General features: G+C 40.9%; 1 protein-coding gene across 1 annotated transcript in view; it reads left to right on the forward strand.

Annotated features, from left to right (window-relative positions):
- cfap61 (cilia and flagella associated protein 61) overlaps positions 1 to 23724 on the forward strand; it is a 103920-nt gene that overhangs the window by 59538 nt on the left and 20658 nt on the right. The window contains exons 21-22 of the mRNA XM_033026188.1: positions 11612 to 11904; positions 14773 to 15100. Coding sequence (XP_032882079.1) covers positions 11612 to 11904; positions 14773 to 15100 — 621 coding nt within the window. The remainder of the gene's footprint in view (positions 1 to 11611; positions 11905 to 14772; positions 15101 to 23724) is intronic.

Raw genomic sequence — 23724 nt, forward strand, 5'->3', positions numbered from 1 at the left:
GCAGCATCTATGGAGTGAAGGGATAGGTGACGTTTCGGGTCATGACCGAAGAAGGGTCTTCGCTCCATAGATGCTGCCTCACCCGTTGAGTTTCTCCAGCATTTTTGCCTACCCGCCATTCAATGTGATCATGGCTGATCATCCACAATCAGTACTCCGTTCCTGCCTTCTCCCCAAATCCCCTGACTCCGCTATCTTTAAATGCCCTTTCTAGCTCTCTCTTGAAAGTATCCAGAAAACCGCCTCTGAGGCACTTATGAGCTATGGAGACCCTTGGACTATCTCTGATCGGACTTTGCTGGCTTTATCTTGCACTAAACGTAAAACACGTTATTTCTGTTATTATGTATCTGTACACTGTATATAGCTCGATTGTAATCATGTATTGTCTTTCCGCTGTCTGGTTAACATGCAACAAAAGCTTTTCACTGTACCTCGGTACACATGACGATAACCTAAACTCAACAATGTTGCGATGACAAGACTTTGGGCATCAGTTTTTAGATGCTGCATTGCAGACCTTGGTAGCAAAGATGGAGCAGGCAGATGTAGTTTATTGGCCAGAAGAAATGGAAGAACATCCTAACACATATTCAGAAAGGTTGCTGTAGCTCAGTGGTTGTCAAACCTCTTTGGGCTACTGCCCCCTTAGCTCCATAAACTCATCCCCAGTGCCCCCTATAAAAAGCATTATTCAGAATAGCAGTTTGCACGACTGACTAAAGATGACAATAATGCAATACAATTCAAAACAGTAACAATTAATTGCACATTTATTCAAAATCCAGTTACAGCTTTTTACTTTAATTTAACAAAATTGATTAACTTGATCCAATGATACCAGCTTTTCAAAGCTTGATAATCATTTAGCAAGAGTCCTAGATACCTCATTTAGTACTACTTCACTGTTCAATAAATTCTCAATGAGATGGATGGGCCTGATGAAGTGACACCGGTTTCCCAATGTCTGGTTTAAAGTTACTTAGCAGGACTCGTATATTACCACATTCAGTAATCTGGAGTTGATTTCTTTACTTGGAGAGAAGTTGGGTGACCACACTAAAACCACGTGCTACTAAATATGATGTTGGAAATGCAACAAGGTGTTTCTTAACCACTATTCATAGTGCGGGATAGCGATTGGAAATTTCATTCTGTACGTTCATAAATTTTAGGATCAGAATTAGGCCATTCGGCCCACCAAGTCTACTCTGCCATTTAATCATGGCTGACCTATCTTTCCCTCTCAACCCCATTCTTCTGCCTTTTCCCCATAATCCCTTACACCCGTAATAATTAGGAATCCTTCACTTTCCGCCTTAAAAATATCCATTGACTTGGCCTCCACATTCTTCTGAGGCAATGAATTCCACAGATTCACCACCTTCTGACTAAAGAAATTTCTCCTTATCTCCTTTCTAAAGATACGTCTTTTTATTCTGAGGCAATGGCCTCTGGTCCTAGACTGTTTCACTAGTGAAAACATCCTCTCCACATGCACCCTATCCAGACCTTTCACTATTCGGTCAATTTCAATGAGGTTTGCCCCTCATCCTTCTAAACTCCAGCGGGTACAGGCCCAGTGCTGCCAACCGCTCATCATATGTTAACCCAATCATTCCTGGGCCCATTCCCAACCAAAATTTTTGGTACGATTTCTTAAACATTGGATTCAACTCATGGTCATTTTGGAGCTCAATTTTATCTTCCTCCATTACCCCAATTTCCTCACGTGTTGACTCGCGTTAATTACCATTTACAAATTGTTTACCAAGCTTCAAACAACCATCATCTTTTGTGTTTTACTGCGTTTGTCACATTCACTCCCAAAAGACCCGCAAAGACTTGCCTTTATTTTTCTATTCCATTGCTCCCAGTCTAAAGCGAGTTTCTAAACGAGTGGAAACTGTTTTCATTTTAATGCCCTGTCAATTTAGTCGGTGTCCTGAAAACTTCAATGGAGTCATCCCTTAAACTTCTCAATTCAGTAGAATTAAAGCCCAGCATGTGCAACATAATTTATCGTTGTCATTTAACCCTTGAGTTCCACATATTTTATAATATTTCTTTTTCAAACAAGAATTGGTCATTGCTAGCCTTTCCAGCATTTGGTGTCCATTCCTGAGCTGGGTCCGGGGTGACATATATATTAGACTGAATAAGGATAGTATATTCCCTTCCCTGTAAGACATCGATGATCCAGATAGGGTCTTATAATAATCATGGTTGCTATTGTTCATACTAGCTTGTTATTGATTGGAAATTAATTTCGTTACTTCAATATAATTTCCCTAGCTATCATTGTTGGATTCAAAGTCATGTTGGACTTTGAGCTGCTAGACCTGTGAATTAACCATCATATATTTTGATAAATCTATGCTACACTCATGTTATAAGTCATAGACTCAAAATGATGCAACTAAATGATAAATTCTAGAAAGCCTTTTAATTATACCTGTATATATGATTTTCTTTTGGATCCTGGACTTCCACATGTATGATATACTAATGCACAGAGGTGCTAAGACATGAACAAGTTCATGGAAGTGATACTTTAAACAACATCCTTTGGTGCGATGTTGAGAAAAAAATATTTGAATTTATGTAACATCATTGGAAATAGGAAAAGCACAACAAAGTAAGAAGCACTCAGTTGCAGTGAGGCGGAGAATAACCAATGAGTTCAATATAATGGGGTTGTGCAGCAGTAGAGTTGCTGCATTGCAGTGCCAGAGACCCAGGTTCGATCAGAGTTTGTACGTTCTCCCTGTGACTGTATGGGTTTTCTCTGGGTTTTCTGTTTTCCTCCCACTCTCCAGACGTACAGGTTTGTAGGATAATTGGCTTCTGTAAATTGTCCCTAGTTTGTGGGATAATGCTAGTGTACGGGTGGACGCTGGTCGGTGTGGAGTTGGTGGGCCAATAGGTCTGTTTCCACGCTGCATCTCTAAAAGAACTAAAATATGTGCATTTAATATTCAAGAGAGATGCATAGAACCATTAAGATATGCTTTAGCCAATATTGTATTATTAGTTTGGAGACATCTTTACTTCATCCAGCTTTGTTTCCAATTCAATTTCCAGAATTGAATTGCCATCGAGGCACAGTCCGTTGTTTTACAAATACTTCATATATTTTAATTAATTTTAATTTGCAGTATTGTTTAGAGTGGATATACTGAAGAATGCACATGTAAGCCCATTTAATTGTGCAATTAACTGCTAATTTAATTAAGGACAATTTACTGTAATTACCTTACATTTATTTGAAACATTCAAATGATTCTCCTTAATTAGAAAACTAAGCAGGGAGAGACATTTTCAGTGCTAGCATAAATCCTAGTTTGATAATGAATGTAATTTAATTCTTATAATTGGTCCTCATATTATCCACATATGAATAACTTAACTGCAATCTGCCAAGTTCTTTTTAAGATTCATGTAACGTGCCTACAAACCTGATCAAGAAAACATTTTGAGCAAACCTGTTAATGTTCACAGGATATTTTAGGGAGATGACATATCAATTTACAGAATTAAGCGCATGTAGTGCATTGATTGGCATTTTGCAGTATAGAGCTCTGGTGTCTGTTAATATATCACTTTATCAATATTAGATTATTGAATTGAAATCTATCGATTGACTTCCTGATACTTACGTTATCTTGTATTATTAACCATACAGATCCTCGTAGGTCTCCAGATGCATTGTTAGTGAATCACAGGATACACTCTTTTATAACAAGAACATTTGATCATCTAACCTAAGATAGACACAAAAAACTCAGCGGGACAGGCAGCATCTCTGGAGAGAAGGAATGGGTGATGTTTTGGATCAAAACCCTTCATCTAAGCTAATTGATGATATATTTGAGGATTGCAGACAAACAAGAATCATTATTTTCTTTCATAAGCAGCTTTCCCATCTCATTCCTTTTTGCTAACTTACTAGTTGTCATCCTTTTTATTCCCACCCTCAGCGTACACCGCAAGAAGGATGGATTTGGAGAGGCTGATACTAGTAAGAGACGTGCAGAATATAAGGTTACAGCACTGGAACATTTGAGATTGTAGTTTACACCTGGGAGTACTTTGTGGATCATTGAGTCTTAGCAATTATTCAGGTTAGATTAGTTTACTGTCTTATACACCAGGGTGCAATGAAATTCCTTGCTCACATGAAGCTCACAGAGTAAATAGTATACATGCAGTAATAACAAAGCCAACTATGAGTGAAGACAGCAGAATGATGCAAGATTATAGTGCAAAACAAATTAAAGTAGAATAATGGAGCAGCCAAATGAGGAACTGATTTACCAGCAACTGACGGTTTGGCACCCAGTGGCGGACTGGCCAGGGTGTCAACTTGCCCGATGGCAAGTGGGCCCCTGATGAAGTGGGCCCCCTATATCAAGTGGGGCCCTGATGAAGTGGGCCCCCTTTGTCTCCTGGCAACCAATATTTTTAGACCCAGTCCGCCACTGTTGGCACCTCCTTTAATTTGGACAAAATCAGCAGAGCGCACTTGAAATCCCCCACCCCTCGGAATTCCCCCCCAAAATGTTGTGCCTAGGCCGGGTAAGGCGACCGATCTCAACCTCATGGGCCTGTGGCCAGGGCTCTGGAACTCCGACCCGGCCAAAGCAAGCAGATTTGTTTCCCATAGCTGACTTCGGCAGCTGATCAGAGGGTGGAATTGGCCCCCTCTGGATAGGGCTTTGGAACTGCGTCCTGACCCCAGCCAGCAGATCTGTTCCCACAGTTCACTTCCAAGGCCGACTTTGCGAGCCGGTATCTCGTTCCCTCTGCGGCCTAATTGGACCACTCCGATATCATTGGACTCCTCGCAGAGGCCATGACCTCTGTTGGTTCAGCAAAATGGGTAATCCAGAAAGGCTCTGGAACCAAGGGTGCCGGAAAATCGGTGGTGGACCTGTAGTTCCATTCTACCGGAAATGTAACTTACTGGTACATTCGGGAAAGGTGTGTGAAAGGTGATTGATTCAAGAAGTGATTAGTTCATTGATGGTGGTGGGGGGAAAGCTGTTCTTTAGTCTGGATGTCCAGGCTTTCATGCTCCTATATCTTCTCCCCGAAGAGAGAAAATGAAATGGGCAAGTGGGCAAGAATTGTTGATGATACTTCCTGCCTTCCTGATGCAATGCACCATGAAGATGGACTGGATGAAAGAAGTAAAGAGCTTCTGATGGACTGGGCTTTATTCACCACTATCCGCATGTTAAGGCAGTCATGAGCAGAGCAGTTGCCAACCAGGCTGAGATGCATCCCATCAGAATACTACTTGAAGCTCATTTGTGGAAGTTCAAAGGAATCCTAGCGGTCACACCGAATCTTGTACACCTGAGAAAGTAAATATGCTGATCTTGCATATGGCGTACACAGCTTAAAGTTGTAGGACATCTTGTTCTATTTGATCTTATTTGTTTGTGCACGCTGGGGTGATTGCATTCGTTGAAACAGGGCGGACCACGTGAAGGTTGCAATCTTCCACCCAATATGCTGATGTGCTTTCTTGATCACTGCGTCAGTGTGAAGAGACCAGGTTTGGTTGCTGGTGATACAGATGCATAGAAAGTTGAATCTGTCGACCATCTTGTACAAGCACTATTGATGAGGACAGGGTTGTGTTCACCCACTTGCTTCTTTACACCAGCAACCAAATTATTTTGTCTTGCTCATGTTGAGGACTGTTTTCCAGACCCCATAACACACTGTTCTTGATTTTGTTCTTGTACTTTGTCTCGTTGATTTTGTTGATCTGTCCCACACAGTGATCTCACTGGCGATCTTTGAGTTGGCTTGATCTTTGATCATTTTACTTGTCTGCTCACTTGTGGGTGTACAGGGAGTAGATCAAAGGACTAAGCACTGGTGAGCAGCAGTGTTGAGGGTCAGGGTGGAGGAAATGTTATGACCAATTCTAACCGACTGAGGTCTGCCGGTCAGGAAGGCATAGAAGTGTCGTGGCATGGGAATGCACATGTAGTAGGCTGTGAGATTGAGTGTAGACATTTGGTGGCCTTTGAAAGTCTGGAGGATAGGAGGAAAGTGAGAGGTTTGCTATTCGGCAAATGATGCAATGTAGGACAGGACAACGATGCCTATTACCTTTCCAGGAATAAGAATGGGACACTTGGAGGATAATCAGAATGTTGGAATGACCCAGTTGGATCTTCTGGAAGCTGACAAGGACCTGGGTTGCTGAGTAGGAGAAGCTGAATTCTGAGATCATCTTGGAAATGATGTTGGCAGGAGTATGCACTTACCAAGATAATTGTAAACAAAGGTTTTTGGGTTATGTGTATAGGGAATTATACTGGATAAAAAATAATATATGGGTGGAGGATGGGGATTAATCGGCCATGGAAGCAAATAAAATAAATGGTGATTTTTTTGTGTATTGATGCAGCTCATAATTAGACAATTGGCATTGGGGTAGTTAGATTTGTAGAATAGAGCAGTGAAGCAGCTAAAGAGTTCAACAAAGGTGCCATGGCCTTGCAACAGACAACAGATGGCAAATTACAGACAGATAATGGTGAGAATTAGATCAGAAGTATTCACTGTGCGTAAGAGGAGGCACAAAAACACAGCCCGAGGCTCTGAAAATATGCTTAATTGGGCAGTGTTCTGGAGGATAGAGAGTACAATTGATGTGTGGCCACCACATCTTTTGGGAATGACTCGAGATGACAATACAAAATTATGTTGGGGCAACATTTTAGGATCTTGCAGATTACATGAACATTTTGCAGATGACATGACATTTATAGTTTGTAAATAGTGAGGAGCATACCCTTAAGCAACATCAAGATATAGACCAGCTGAAAATATGGACACAGCAAAGGCGGATGGAATTTAAATCAGAATAGTGTGATTTGATGTATTTTGGAAAGTTGAGTAAGAATAGGAAATCACAGCAAATGGTGGGTCCCAAGGGAATGTTGATGAAGAGTGGGTCATTGGTGAAGAGTGGGTCCCTCAACCTCGATGAGATAACTCAGGAACATCAGTGATCTATAGTCCATACTTCCATTGATCACACACGAGGGTAGACCTGTTCATTATTTTCCACCCATTGCTGTGTAGGACTCAGAGTTCCCCAACATTCTTCCAGGCACACGCATTAGTGACTGCACAATTATTGTGTCAAGTAGTCCTCCATATTACATTCTAACCTTCATTAATCCAGTGCTTTTGCTTGATTAGTATCCACCTAATGTATGATGACCAGCAATTAATCATGCAAGTCTGTGCATGCTTATCTGAGAGCTGCCATGAAATTTTAACATTACAACAATTATCCACCCTGAATTGATTTCCTTGAATACCAAACACGAATCTGGCAGCTAGAAAACTAGACTTTTGTTTGCACTCTTGGCTCATACGTCCTCGTAGGAATTTCATTCAGCAGAATTATGTATGGCCCATGGAAAAATACAACACAAGCTTTATCTAGCAAACTCCAGAAAGCATCATAATTTTACTTAAATGACAGAAAGGCCCTATATAAAGTTAGTATCAGGTCATGTGCGGCCAGCAAATGGATATCAATCTTTCAATGCATGACGTAATGCATTTTTTGAGATGCAGCAGATCAAAGGAATCCATACAAGAGGTATAGTGGAACAGAAGGATGTTCACAGTTCATTTAGATAATAGTTCAGATTGACAAGGTTGGTTAAAATCTCTTACAGGATGCCTTCCTTTATTAGCCGAGCCAGTGCAAGGGAAGGCTATGATAAAACTGAATGGAACATTAGTTAGAGCAAGGCTTCAAACTGCTTATAATTCTGGTCATCTCATTATAGGAAAATGCAATTGCATTCCATAAGTCCAGAAGACATCCACAAGCATGTTGTCAGGACTGGAAACTTTTAGTCACCGGGAAAGATTGAATAGGTTGAGCTTGTTATCTTTGGGACAGAGGAGGAGTTCTAGTTGAGGGATATAAAATTAGGAACTGAGTTGGAGTAAATAGCAAGTTCTTATTTCATTTAACAGAGTGATCAAAAACCAAGCGGCATAGATTGAAGGTAATTTGTGGAAGAATTAGAGGATAAATGAGGAGTTTTCTTTTTCACCTGAGAGATCGATAGGGATCTGGAATCTCTGCCTCAAATTGTGGTAGAGAACAAACTCCATCATTTTAAACCGGACTCCACTGAGTGCTTTAGGGCCCTGACCTGCAGGGCTAAAGACCCACGGGTGGGAGGTCAAATTAGATTGCTTATCGTTCTTTCAACTGGCACTGGCTCAATGTGCCATATGTCTTCCTTGCATGTTGTCAAATGTCTGATTCTTTCATCTTTGAGTTAAAATGTGAACTGGCCCTTCGGTGACCTCTGCTGGGTCACTGTTGTCACATCTACTTATTTTTGTGCAGTAAATTCTTCAGTTTGCATCCTACAAAATCACTGTCATAAATTGCCAGTTTTGCCACTGCTTAGTATGGTAGAAACAGCCTTCGTTTGGAGATTTATCAAACTGGTGGAATTGAATTATTAGATCGCTCCTCCTTTCCCCCCTTAACTGGACTCTGGGTTATTATCGCTGTTATTTCAAGGCCAAATCTGAAGTGATGGGAGTATTCCACCACCAGGTTGACGAGCTTAGTGTGTGAGTGTGTAATTGGGAGAACTAATTAGAGGGAGAAAAGGAAGGAGCCATGCCCATATACTCCCTACTGTGTGTGGCCTCCAGCTTTGACACAACAATTATGCTTTAACCAATGATGTGGATGGAAGCTTTTCCTATCAGTGGCCGTATATAGATTTTCAACCTACTCCCAAGCTGGTTATTTCACTGCTGTTGAGTACCGATTCCAGGATGGAAAGAGAAAGTATATGGGTTGGATATTGCTGGCTATGCTGAATAGAACTGCTTTAAACTGTAGTAATCATGACCCTCTGCAGAAGATTGGGACTGTCTCTGACAGATCGGAACTCATTTGAGATCCAAGATTCAATTGATTTCAATGTGTAAGGATATAGGAGATAGTAAATTACTATTTTTTAAATTATTTTATTTAGGGCTTTAATTATTTAATTCAAATTAGATTTAAATTAGGGGAATCGATGACCAGAGGACATAGGTTTAAGGTGAGGGGGAAAGATTTAATATGGTGGTAGGTTTATGGAATGAGCTGCTGGAGGAGGTAGTTGAGGCAGGTACTATCGCAACGTTTAAGAAACATTTAGACAGGTACGTGGAAAGGACAGGTTTAGAGAGATATGTGCCAAATGCAGGCAGGTTGGACTGGTGCACATGGGACATGTTGGCTGATGTGGGCAAGTTGGGCTGAAGGGCCTGTTTTCACGCTGTAAGTCTTTATGACTCTAAATGTATTATTTATCTGTTTAAATTTTAACTTAAATAGTTTGCTTTAGTTTTCATAACCTTTAAATGTTTCTGAATGGTTAGCGGTGTATAAAAAGTTTAAAGATCAATTACAGCTGTTATACATTATGAAGCACAACCCTCTGCTTTGCTGGCTGCCAATGTCTGCCAGGAGCAATTGAGGCCAGGCGGGCCTTGCTGAACTGCAGCTCCACATTGGGACCAGGATAAATTGTAGGCATGGAGTCACCTTGGACATTGATTCCATATTTGGATTGAGAAGGTTGGGGGTCTGGATTTGGACCGAACCAACAAAACTTTGCCCATCATGTTTTCTGAGCATGTTTCAACATTTGTGAGGGAGTTTCTCCAGTGTGTATAATGACAGGAAGAAAAGAACAACAAGTAGTGGTGATGGTAGAAGCTACTTGTGCGTAGGCAAGCTGAAAAGCAATGCAATAATGTCTCCGTGAAGCCTTATGTAGAGCCACGCAAAGTGAGGAATGGATTAAATGATCCTTGGACAATGGTAAACATATCAACAAGCACTAAGCTCAAAGATGTTGGCACTTGGGATGAGAACTGAAATACATGGGAAATTTCAGTAGGGTAAAGAAAAAAATTACAAATGGAATTCCAACAAGAGAAGTATGCTTAATTAATTTGGAGGGTATGGCAGATAAATAAATTGAATATAGAATAAATGGGATACTGAGAAGTGTACAGGAAACACAGGAATATATAAACTGAGAAATCATAAACCCTAGAAGTTGGCAGAAGAGGCAGGCAAGATGTTTAATGAAATTATATTTTCCTTAGTGGGCTAAGGCATAGATTTCATTGGGTAAGTGTAGACTGACCCAGAGAGGAACATTGAGAGGCAGAGGTTAAGGTGTGTTTTAAGGCAAAGCTCTAAGTGGCAGGAATAATGTTCCATCTTTGTAGACATTTACATAAAACATGGCTGGGAACAGTGTGGTCATCATATTGTAGAAATAACTAGAGAGAGATCAGAGGAGATTTATGTGAATATTGTCAGATGAAAGACTTTGGTTAAGTGGAATATTTAGCTACAATGAATCTGTTTATTGCAGCATAATCAGGGAAGAGCTTTAATGAAGATATATAAATTAATGATAAGATTGGATAGGATAAATTATAAATACATTTTCCCCTTTGCAGTATGTCAGTAACTAGGGGCCATAGATGGAAGGTAATAGCATCTCTTGGCTGAAGGCTCTCAGCACTCTAAAGGGTGGGCCACATTGTTACGTAGCACAAAACCAGACTTCTGAAATAGGCCCCAATCTTCAGTTCAGTGACAGCGAGAAATAATCAGGAAGGCTGAGGAAATTAATCAAGCTTGTTTTTAAAGATGTCTTGAAAAAATGTTACATTGTCAACAACCTATGGGAATCGCTCCCCCCTGATCATTCAAGATTGAAAAATACCCATTTGATCTGCTGCTGCTAAGAACTAGGTCTAAAATCAACCCACAAGCATATTTTGTCCCACTGTGGCAGTCTCTGGATCCCAGGGTACTGCCTTATAAGTAGGAAATGGTTAAAGGGGAAGTTAGGGAACACCTTTTTTCATCCGAATTGATGCAAATTTGGTGCAGAAACCGTCAGCATATTGGAAAAAGCACCACAGTGTCACTTGAAGTGTTGCAGGCTACAAGACATATAGACCAAGAGCTGGAAAATGCGATTGATCTCTGCAGCTTTCTCTCCTGGAATGGGAGTGGTTGCCTTCTGTTAAGTACATTTTGATAGTTCTGTAATTTTAACAGAGGGAGAATCTCACCAGGTTAAATTTCTCCTTACACTCTGGTGTCATCTTGTTTGTGAAAGTCAGTGAAACTGGAAGAAAAAAGCACCATCTAGATTTTGAGCAGCTCTACCAACAAATTCATCGCTGTATTAGAGAACCAAGGGACTGCACCAAAACATGTATCTACCTAATCAATTCTTTGTTAAAATATGAAGGCTGAGAGAAATGTTCGAAACAGCAATTTTTCTATCTCTCCACCCATGAATTAACAATGGAGAGAGAACACATGTTGTACTGGCAGTTCTCTGCATTCTAATGAAGCGCACCCAGAAACATTAATGGCTAAATACAATGTACAACCAACTCACAATTCTGGGTGCCTATATTTCATAGAACCTCAAAATAAGATCATAGTACCTGTATTGCTTTTTAAGTTTGTATTTCAAAATACTTAATTATAATTATTGTTCCTTCCCAGGAAATATCATAGTTTATGGGAACACAATTGAAGCTTACATCGCCGTGAATACTATCCTGTCTTGTGGAATTGATGGCTCTCTCATACATCTGGTGAAGCCTCCTTCAGAACTCGACACCAGTTGTTTTAATAATTCTGTAATAGAAACTGCAGTAATGGAGGCACTGGAGAAGGATAATATTTCTTTGTATTCTAACTGTCTTCTTTCTCAGTGGAACGAAGTGAAAGTCCATGGTCGCATCGCCATTTCTTCTTTCACCACTGATTCTGAACCACTGATCCTTAACTGTGCGGTAAGTTACAATCATTCCTATTACAGCTGAGCGAACTATAACCTATTTAAGTATAGCACCTTGGCGCAGCTGGTAGAGCTGCCATCTCACAACACCAGTGTGGCTGGGCAAGGACAATGATACAGATAAAAGTTCAGGTAAAATAAATGCACATGACTTAAAAACTAATATGAATTCAAAAGATAAAGTTAGATTGAATGATAGGATGCAGTAGGTTTAGTTTAGTTTAGAGATACAGAGTGAAAACAGGCCCTTTGGCCCACTGAGTTCGCGCTGACCAATGATCACCCATACACTATTTCTGTGTTATTCCAGTTTTGTATCCTACACACTAGGGGCAATTTACAGAATCCAATTAACCATTGAACCTGCACTTCTGGGAATGTGGGAGGAAGCCGAAGCAATCGGAGAAATTCCACGCGGTCACGGAGAGATTGTACAAACTCCCTACAGACAGCATCCATAGTCAGGATCGCACATGGCTCTCTGGATGTGTAAGGCACCTGCGTCACCATGCCGCCCTTAAATAGCAACTCGAGTACAGGCTAGGATTAGTTGTAAAGCAAATATCCCAGATTGTGAAGTTTTCAAAAAGGTCTAGGAATATATCAAAAGTTATAACATTAACAAGCAATATTATTACAACACTAAAATGAAGAGATTTTAGCATGGTTGTTCAGGTGATGGATAGAGCAAAAAGTGTACTATTCTTGTAAGAATTGTTTACAGATCTCTTGATATTAGTTATAGAAAAATAAATATAAATCTGATCAAGAGGCAAATGCCAAAAATAAGGAATATGAAAAATAGTATCAGGAAAAGTCATTTGACTATTCACTTCTATGCTGCCATGTAATGTTATTGGCTGTTTTTTTTTTTTACCTTGACATCGCTTTCATGTGCCATGCTTAAAGCTTTGTTTATCAGTCTGTTTCAGTAATTTATTTTTAAAAGTATCTGTCTGTTTTGAATAAACTCAAAGACTGAGCCTCCAGAGCCCTCTTGGATAATGAGGATTCACCATCCTCCAGGTGAATAAATTTCATCTTCCCTGTGTCCTGAATGGTTGATCCCATATTTGGAAACGTTGACCCCAACACACTCCATAGTCCCAACACACTCCAGCCAGGGAAGTATGGCACTGTATGTTTTTTTGTTTTTTTTTAAATTCTCTCTCCACCTTTAATTATTTTATTGCATGGATCCGTTTTGAACCCATTGTGTCACGTTGTCTCCTCCCTACTCCTTCGTTCTCCCCCCCCCCCCCCCCCCCCCACCCGCCCCACTTCACCACAACTCCCACACCTCTGTGATGTAAAACACACTTGTTTTTATCGTACCTACGGTTGTGATGACAGATGATTGACCTGCCTCCACAGAATGCTGCTTAATTTGTTGTGAATTTTCAGCACTTTATGTTTTTATATCAAATCTCCAGTATCTGCAGTACTTTGATGTTCAAATTATACCTTTCCTGAAGACAGGGAGACGAGATCTCAAAGGTTTCAAAGGTCTTTTATTGTCACCTGTGCCGAATTAAGTGATACCTGCACAGTATATTCCAGGTGCAGCCTCATTGACATCCCACATGATTATAGAACATAGCGGTACAACGCAGGAATGGGCTCTTTGACCCCCAATGCTTGAGGCGAACATGATACCAAGTTAAATTGATCTCATCTGCCTGTACATGATCCATATCCCTCAAATCCCTGCACTTCCATGTGCCTATCTAAAAGACTCTTAAATGCCTACACCAGCACCCCTGGCAATGTGTTCCAGGTCCCCACTACTCCCTGTGTAAAAAAAAACCTTGTCCTGCACATCTCTATTAAACGTGTTTCCTGTCACCTTGTAGTTATGCCCTCTAATAATAATAATAATAATAATAATAATAATAATAATATCTTTTATTGTCATTGCACATCAGATGCAGCTTCCAACCAATGTAAAAAATAAATAAATAAAAAATAAATAAGCTGTGCGACGTGACCATCTGAGGGAGACAGTCCAGGTGGGATGGGGGGCACTCAGCAGGGCCGGTTCAGAGGCTCTGGGAATGAAGCTGTTTCTGAGTCTGGAGGTTCAGGCGTAGAAGGCCTTGTAACGTCTGCCTCTAATGTTGGACATTACCCCCCTGGGAAAATGACACATCTTAATTTTCACATATGGGCGGTACAATTAAAAAACAAAATGAAAGATTTTAAAAGAGTTACAATCATGGGATTTGAGAGGGGTAAAAGCTTGCTCGGAATATGAAAGTGACGACAAAATATTTTCTGGATATATTAAGAGCAAAAATTGTAAATGGGAATCTGCACCCATTAAAAACATATGAACTCGAATGAGTTCCGATCTGTCAGAGGCAGTCCCAATCTTCTGCAGAGGGTCATGATTACTACAGTTTAAACATAAACAAAAAGTCTAATGCAATGTTAACATTGATCTTGAAAGGTAGTAATACAAAAGTGGATGAACTATGTTTAAATTCTTAAGATCAAGGACATTAAAAATTCAGGAACACATATTGGCCTTGAAGGGAGTACAGCAGTTATCTTATGTAGGACGGAACTGCAGATGCTGGTTTACACCAAAGATAGACGCAAAATGCTGGAGTACTCAGCGGATCAGGCAGCATCTCAAGAGACAAGGAATAGGTGATGTTTCAGGTCAAGACCCTTCTTCAAACTGTCTTCTTGATGGTCTGCTGATTTTCATCCTGGATTGTGATTGTAAATATTAAAAATTTCAGACTAGCTAAAAATTGGAAATAAAATCTGAACACACAGCAGTCTTCCTCGGTGTAGTAGGTTAAAGTTGGGACTTTGGATTGGTGCTGATGTTCCTTATTTGTTTTTGCTTTTTCAGGCTTTCTTTAGCGTCGACAAGAAGAAAGTGGATATTGATGCATTCAAGGCTATAAATAAGGCATGCCTTGTCTTTGATGGAAAACTAGTAATTGACTCTACTTTTCATACTAATGACATTACGATCAGAGCTGCAGGACCACTTACCAAATACTCCCGCCGTTATTACGCTGACCAGTGGTCTCATGAAAACTTTAATTCAAAGGAAATTGGATTTCAGCTAGCTGCACTCATGCTACACCTTTTTGATCCGACTCTGGAACAAATGACTGAGCCACCACTAGAACTCGATCTGCTTGTTCCTGCTTACATTGGTGCTAAAGTCAAAGGTATGTGATTGAAATATGTACAACATTGTCTCTGTCTTTGCCTTCTCAGGTTTTATAAATCGTTGGTGGGCATGGTGCAAGGTTCCAACTGAAAAATGTAAAAAAGTAATGGTGCTCAATGAAATCAAAGGAAAGTGAATATAAAATATACAGAGCACGGTAACATTGAGCCATACAGTGTGGAAACAGGCCCTTTGGCCCAACTTGCCCACACCGACCAACATGTCCCACCTGCCTGCGTTTCACCCATATCCCTCTAAACCTACCCAATCCATGTACCTGTCTAAATGTTTCTTAAACGTTGCTATAGTCTCTGCCTCAACTACCTCCTTCGGCAGCTTATTTCATATACCCACCACCCTTTGTATAAAAAAGTTACCCCTCGGGTTCCTATTAAATCTTTATTCCCTCATCTTAAACCTATGTCCTTTGGTTCTCGATTCCCCTGCTCTGGACAAAAGACTCCGTGCATACACCCAATCAACTCCTCTCATGATTTTATACACCTCCAAAAGATCACCCCTCATCCTCTTGTGCTCTATGGAATAAAGTCCTACCCTGCTCAACCTCTCCCTCTAGCTCAGGCCCGGCAACATCCTTATGAACCTTTCCAGTCTGAAGAAGGGTCTCGACCCGAAATGTCGCCCATTCCTTTTCTCCAGAGATGCTGCCTCACCTGCTGAGTTACTCCAGCATTTTGTGTCTACCTTTGACAAAATCTTTCCTATAACACAATGACCAAAACTGAACACCACGGTAACAGTACAAATTGTGCTTTGGATACAGTCGATAAATAGAAATTTAAAAGGTAAAGAAAATAAGGGAAATAAGAAATGTGTTGTTAAAATGTTAGAAAAGAATAAGTTGAGGCATGTACCGCACATAATTATTCTCTGTCTATAACTACGTGAGCCTAGAAATTATCTTTCCACTTTTAGGTACACTAATCCAGCAATTAAGGTACATTTTCTAAAGTGACTTCAGCACTGCAATCTTCAAACATGATCCTAATTAAATAGCATTCTTAAGTTGTGTAGGAAGGAACTGCAGATGCTGGTTTAAACCAAAGATAGGCACAAAAAGCTGGAGTAACTCAGCGGGACAGACAGAATCTCTGGAGAAAATGAATAGGGGATGCTTTGGGCTGAGACTCTACTTCAGATTGAGAGTCAGGGGAAAGGGAAACGAGGTATAGACGGCGATATAGAGAGATAGAGAACAAATGAATGAAAGATATACAAAAAAATAACGATGATAATGGAGACAGGCCATTCTTAGCTGAGGTCTCGGTGAAAATAAGTTACAATGAGACTCAATAAGATGACTTTGAAGCTAATACAACGACTTGGGTGGGGGAGGGACGGAGAGAAAGGGTTGCAAGGGTTACTTAAAGTTAGAGAAATCAATATCCATACCACTGGGTTGTAAGCTGCCCAACCGAAATATGAGGTGCTGTTCCTGCTATTTACATTTGGCCTCAGAGTGGTCTGTAATGATTCTGAGGGAATGAAGTTGAAATCAACAGTTACTTCCACTTGGACAGCAAGATATCCTGGTACAAGTATGAGAATGTATTTAGGCTGCAAGAGGTCACAGATCTCAATGAGAACGGTTTTGTTTAAGTGTAACCTGCACAGTATCCACCAAAAAATGTCCACAAAGGGTGGTGGATGTATGGAACGAGCTGCCAGAGGAGGTAGTTGAGGCAGATACTAGACCAATGTTTAAGACATATATGGACAGGTATATGGATAGAATAAGCAAGTTAGTAAGTAAGTAAGTTTATTGGCCAAGTATTCACATACAAGGAATTTGCCTTGATGCTCTGCCCACAAGTAATAACATGAAAGAACTGGTAAAAGATGAAAATCTTCTTGATTTTATTCAGGGTTATTTTTGCAATCATCTTTCCTGTAAGGAGTAAGGAAGCAGGATGCATTCAAATTACTAGTGAATGATGAGCTGAATTTGGTAATGATTTCTCTGATGACAGTCATTATATGATAACGTTCAGTGTGGTATTTTAAAAGAGAAGGAGACAGAATAGAGAGAGTTAGATTTCAAGAGAGAGTTAGATTTAGCTCTGAGGGCTAAGGGAATCAAGGGATATGTGGGAAAAAGCCAGTTCTGATTTTGGATGATCAGCCATGATCATATTGAATGGTAGTGCTGGCTCGAATTATCGAATGGCCTACTCCTGCACCTATTTTCTAAGTTTCTATGTTTCTATAGCTGCAATGGTTCTACATTTAGCTAAAGTTGAATTGAATGCAATAAGACATGTACAGCCCATAGTAGGTTGTGTAAATCATTGTTCCGAGAAGTGACACACATACTCTTTTGCTAATTGTGGGCCTGCTACCCTTCTTTTCTAAAAGCCAAGGTATACATTATGGTCTAAGGATCCAACTGGAAGGAACAACTGAGATTCAAATCATAAATCACCTACATTTTATCCACACTTAAACTATTCAGTGATTTATGCTGTTACTGAGTTTTCACGTTTTATTCATTTAAATACATTTCAGAGCTAGAACCCAGTGTCATGGCATCAGAAATTTTACTGGGGAGGAAAAACAGGAAGAGAGACAACCTTTCTGATTGACCTTGTCTAATTAACAAGCAGTTTGTGGAGTAAATAAAGTGTCAGGGTTTTGTTTTATTAGTACCTTACTAATATTTTTTTGTCTCTATGGCTTGTTGCTTATACTTGAATAGGGGAATATTACAAAACTGGTGATTTTTATAACTGCTACCAGGTGAAGAAAAAGAGCATTGTCCACGGTTAGACAAAAATGCTGGAGAAACTCAGCGGGAGAGGCAGCATCTATGGAGCAAAGGAATAGGTGACGTTTTGGGTCGAGACCCTTCTTCAGACGGATGTGTGGGTGGGGGGGGGGGGGGGGGGTAGAAGAAAGGAAGCGGCAGAGACAGTGGGCTGCGGGAGAGCTGGGAATGGGAGGGGAAGGAGGGAGAAAGCAAGGACTACCTGAAATTGGAGGTCAAAGTTGTTGATTTCTTTTCCCTCCCATTTCCCCTCAACAACTTTACCTTTGACTCCCCCCATTTCCTCCAAATCCAAGGCGTAGCTATGGGCACGCGCATGTGCCCCAGCTATGCCTGCCTCTTTGTAGGGTACGTCGAACAATCCTTGTTCAAGGCGTACCGTGGCCCTATCCCCGAACTCTACCTCCGCTACATTGACGACTGCATTTGTGCTACCTCCTGCACCCATGCAGAACTCACTGACTTCATCCATTTCACCACTAACTTCCATCCGGCACTCAAATTCACCTGTACCATTTCCGACATCAATGGCTATCTGGACTACACTTCTTCCCATCCTGCTTCCTGTAAGGATTCTATCCCCTACTCCCAATTCCTCCGTCTACGCCGCATCTGCACCCAGGATGAGGTGTTCCAAACCAGGGCATCAGAGGTGTCCTCATTCTTTAGGGCGTTCCCCTCTTCGATTATAGATGAGGCTCTCACCAGGGTATCTTCTATATCCCGTAGCTCCATTCTCACTCCCCATCCCCCACTCGTAACAAGGACAGAGTCCCCCTTGTCCTCACGTTCCACCCAACCAACCATCACATACAACAGATAATCCTCCAACATTTTCGCCACCTCCAACGGGATCCCACCACTGGCCACATCTTCCCATCTCCTCCCCTTTCGGCTATCCACAGAGACCGCTCCCTCCGTAACTCGCTGGTCAATTCGCCCCTTCCCACCCAAACCACACCCTCCCCTGGTACTTTCCCTTGCAACCACAGGAAATGCTACACTTGTCGCTTTACCTCCCCCCTTGACTCCATCCAAGGACCCAAGCAGTCTTTCTAGGTAAGGCAGAGGTTCACCTACACCTCCTCCAACCTCATCTATTGCATCCGCTGCTCTAGGTGTCAACTGCTCTACATCGGTGAGACCAAGCGCAGGCTTGGCGATCGCTTCACCCAACACCTCTGCACAGTTCGCATTAACCAACCTGATCTCCCGATGGCTCAGCACTTCAACACACCCTCCCATTCCGAATCTGCCCTTTCTGTCCTGGGCCTCCTCCATGGCCAGAGTGAATCCCATCGCAAATTGGAGGAGTAGCACCTTATATTTTGTTTGGTAGTTTACACCCCAGCGGTATTAACATTGACTTCTCCAATTTCAGGTAGTCCTTGCTTTCTCCCTCCTTCCCCTCCCCTTCCCAGCTCTCCCACAGCCCACTGTCTCCTCCCCTTCCTTTCTTCTTCCCACCACCCCCCACCCACATCAGTCTGAAGAAGGGTCTCAACCTGAAACGTCACCTATTCCTTCGCTCCATAGATGCTGCCTCACCCGCTGAGTTTCTCCAGCATTTTTGTCTACCTTCCAATTTTCCAGCATCTGCAGTTCTTTCTTAAACAAATTGTTCATGGTTAAATAGTTATTGTCAGTTAGAAAATTTCACAAATATATTGCAAAGTGCCATGGATTGTAATAATTAAAGTTTCTTACTTCATATTAATCTCTAATTATGGCATTGGTTAACACATAAAGCTGCTTGCTGAAAATGCAATTATTTATGTCAGTTCTGTAGTTAACATGCTACATCTGGTCATCTCACTCAATATAACACCTCATTAACATCCTATTCCAGTCACACAGGCGTTTCTCCAGCACCTAAACAGCAATAATCTTGCTTCATTCCTATACCCTTTTTTTCCAGTAAATGCTTGACATCTTTGAACAGGATCATATTACAGTTTTCAGAACATGCATTTGCTGAGCCTGGTAACATTTAAATGTGGTACAGATGAATCCTAGTTAAAAAGAAAACAGTATGTGGTAATACTATTGCAAATTAAATGATTGTGCCACACAGGCTACACGCATTTCATTGGAATCAAGCCTCCCTGTTTTGCTTTAAGCCCTTTTTAGTCTTCATTCTCCTAGCATTAAAAATGTACCTGGCATTCAGAGGCAAGCAAGTTAAATTTTGAAATCACAGAGATCTGTTGTGTTGCGCATCTGTCTCCATTGAGAATTTGGGCAGAATCAGGCCCTATTGTAATAATTTTCCACCTGATTGTTGTATTTGATGCTCTATCACTACCATCTTATAGAATGGAAGTAAGGTTTTGAAATGAAGTTATCACAATTAATGCTATTAAAAACAATTCAATATTATGTTTTGTAAGTTCAAGAAAAGTTTAATATAACTATTTTAGATTTTTATTCTTGTGCTAGGAAGAAAATAGTTCAAAAGCTAATGTCATTCTTTAATATCTTGTGGAGCAATAATTGATAATTACAATTTAATTTTCATACAATCTATCTGGTATATAGGTCCTTTAAATGTTTTTAAGACTAATCTCATTTGACATAAACTAGTTTCTTTATCCAAATGTTGCTTTGCATATCAATTTCGAAGACTAAATAGCCTGCAAAAATAACTAAATGTGGTACAAGCTGATGATTAGTTTGCTAACTCAGACTTATATTGGCCTCAACAACCAGCAATGAAGAGATGATACTGACTGCTGGTCTTGAAGGAAGCTGCCCACAATTGTGACATAGCCTTTGTGGCATAAATTCCACCTTGCTTGATGTCCGTTTTTGCATGGTATGGAGGTTTGATGCCCAGCAACAATAATAGCTTCCAGCAGATTGAACAGGCAATTGCATTGAGGACAATGTGCCTGTAAATTAAAAAAAAACACAACTTTAATTGTTTTAAGTATTTTACAGTACACAGAATAATGATTCAATAAGATTAAGATAGAAGTTCTAGTATCAAAGACTTTACAAAACACACAAAATAAACATCCAAGGGAAATGGCAGTCCACCTGTAAAGTTGGTTGTTTTTGAACAGCTGTTCAGGAATCATTTTGATTTTTGTTTTAACAACCTCAATTTTAACTAATTCTACAGAGCAGAATATTTTCTGGATTTTTTTAGTTCATAAACACTTGAAATTCTTGACAATTCACTTAATTTCAAATGTTATGTTCAAAAGGTTGATGACTAATTCAGATTTTGGAGGTGCAGAAAATTACTACTTGCAGTTTGTGGATTTCCTCACCTACAGACGTTGCTGTAATTTTCTTAGTGCAATGAAAGCAAATTGCCTCAGTCACAAGGGCAAAATCTGGGCAAGCGGTCGTAGCAGTTTTCCATATATTTATAACTTTGCAATGCAGGAAATGATTAGGTTTCTCCACGAAGTATTAAATTTATATTCATTACTAGACTAAGTGGGACCCATTGGGTCCCAGCATCACACAGGAGGGCTGGTCATCCAACGCAATATTCCACCTCTCCACCAATTCTAATATTGGTGGCCAGTTGGGGGGGGGGGGGGCTTTCTGGAGCGCTAGTATGGGTGTTGTGGGCTGAAGGGACTGGTTTCCAGAGGGCTAGTATGCAAATTGTGCGCCAAATGGATTCTTGGGCTGGCGTCTCAGTCAATCAAGCCTGTTGTGCTGGCAACTCACTCACTCATGGCTGGTGGGCTGGTAGTTGACTCACGGCTAATCCTTGAAATTCTATTTCAAGCAAGGTATAAGGCCACCAAATTCAAGTGCAGTTTCTTACCACTTCTAGCAGGGTGCAAGGCCACCAAATTCAAGTGCAGTTTCATACCATTTGAAGTAGGGTGCAAAGCCACTAAAGACAGCGAGTCGTGACCTCTCCCTCCTCCATCTTGCAGAGACTGAGCCACACCCACATTTCCGGGTTTTATAACCCCTCCCCCCCCCCCCACCGGAAAAGGTGTGGCTTTCATGGAGTGATTGACAGGAGAGAGATTCTCAACATTAAAAAAAAACTAATAACACTTTTATTTTTCATTGATGGGAAGAATTCTCTGCACCTGCTCAGCGGAGGGGGACTGAGTAAGATGGCCAAAAATCACAGCCGTAAGTGGTAGTGTTTTTATCTAAAATCAATATACAGTGCAAACAGGAAGTAAGTGCATTTACAGTAGTGCCTTTTAACTTCAAGCCAAAGCACCCAAGCCACCATTTGCAGTAAGTAGTGCATTTCAACTTCATGCCACCATTTGTAGTAAGTGGTGCCTTTCAACTTCAAGCCAATGCACCCACGCGATCATTTGCAGTAAGTGGTGTCTTTCAACTTCAAACCACACCCAAGCCACACCCAAGCCATCATTTGCAGTAAGTAGTGCCTTTCAACTTTAAGTCAAAGCTCCCAAGCCACCATTTGCAGTAATAGTGCCTTTCAACTTCATGCCACCATTTGCAGTAAGTGGTGTCTTTCAACTTCAAGCCATTGCACCCAAGCCACCATTTGCAGTAAGTAGTGCCTTTCAACTTCAAGCCACACCCAATCCACCATTTGCAGTAATAGTGCCTTTCAACTTCATGCCACCATTTGCAGTAAGTGGTGTCTTTCAACTTCAAGCCACACCCAAGCCATCATTTGCAGTAAGTGGTGTCTTTCAACTTCAAGCCACGCCCAAGCCACAATTTGCAGTAAGTAGTGCCTTTCAACTTCAAGCCAATGCGCCCACGCCCCCCATTTGCAGTAAGTAGTGCCTTTCAACTTCAAGCCACACCCAAGCCATCATTTGCAGGAAGTAGTGCCTTTCAATTTCAAGCCAAAGCAACCAATCCACCATTTGCAGTAAGTAGTGCCTTTCAACTTCATGCCACCATTTGCAGTAAGTGGTGTCTTTCAACTTCAAGCCACACCTAAGCCGCCATTTGCAGTAAGCCAAGCCACCATTTGCAGTAAGTAGTGCCTTTCAACTTCAAGCCAAAGCAACCAAGCCACCATTTGCAGTAATAGTGCCTTTCAACTTCAAGCCAAAGCTCCCAAGCCACCATTTGTAGTAAGTAGTGCCTTTCAACTTCATGCCACCATTTGCAGTAAGTAGTGCCTTTCAATTTCAAGACCCACCCAAGCCAAGCCAACCGGGGGGGGGGGGGGGGGGGGGGCTTTCTGGAGCGCTAGTATTAACCATTTTAGAACCAATAGACATTTTTTTTGCAAGCTTTAGAACCAATAGACATTTTTTGCAAGCTTTAGAACCAATAGTCTTTTTTTTTTGCAAGCTTTAGAACCAATAATCATTTTTTTGCAAGCTTTAGAACCAATAAACATATTTTTGCAAGCTTAGAACCAATACAGACAGTTTTTGCAAGCTTTAGAACCAATAGACATTTTTTTGCAAGCTTTAGAACCAATAGACATTTTTTGCCAGCTTTAGAACCAATAGAGATATTTTTGCCAGCTTTAGAACCAAGAGACATTTTTGCAAGCTTTAGAACCAATAGAGACAGTTTTTTGCAAGCTTTAGAACCAATAGACATTTTTTGCAAGCTTTAGAAACAATAGACATTGTTTGCAAGCTTTAGAACCAATAGACATTTTTTTGCAAGCTTTAGAACCAATAGACATTTTTTTGCTAGCTTTAGAACCAATAGACACTTTTTGCAAGCTTTAGAACCAATAGACACATTCTGCAAGCATTTTAGAACCACTAAGGGCACTTACATCTCCCGACGCCGGGGCAAGACCACCCGGTGAGAACGGCCAGGGACATCGGGCCTCCGTAGAGGCAATTGCGGTGGCCTCAATAGGCCTGACTTTGGGATGAACATGGGGTGGGGACTGGACATTG

This window comes from Amblyraja radiata, chromosome 8, assembly GCF_010909765.2.
Source record: "Amblyraja radiata isolate CabotCenter1 chromosome 8, sAmbRad1.1.pri, whole genome shotgun sequence".
NCBI lineage: Eukaryota > Metazoa > Chordata > Chondrichthyes > Rajiformes > Rajidae > Amblyraja > Amblyraja radiata.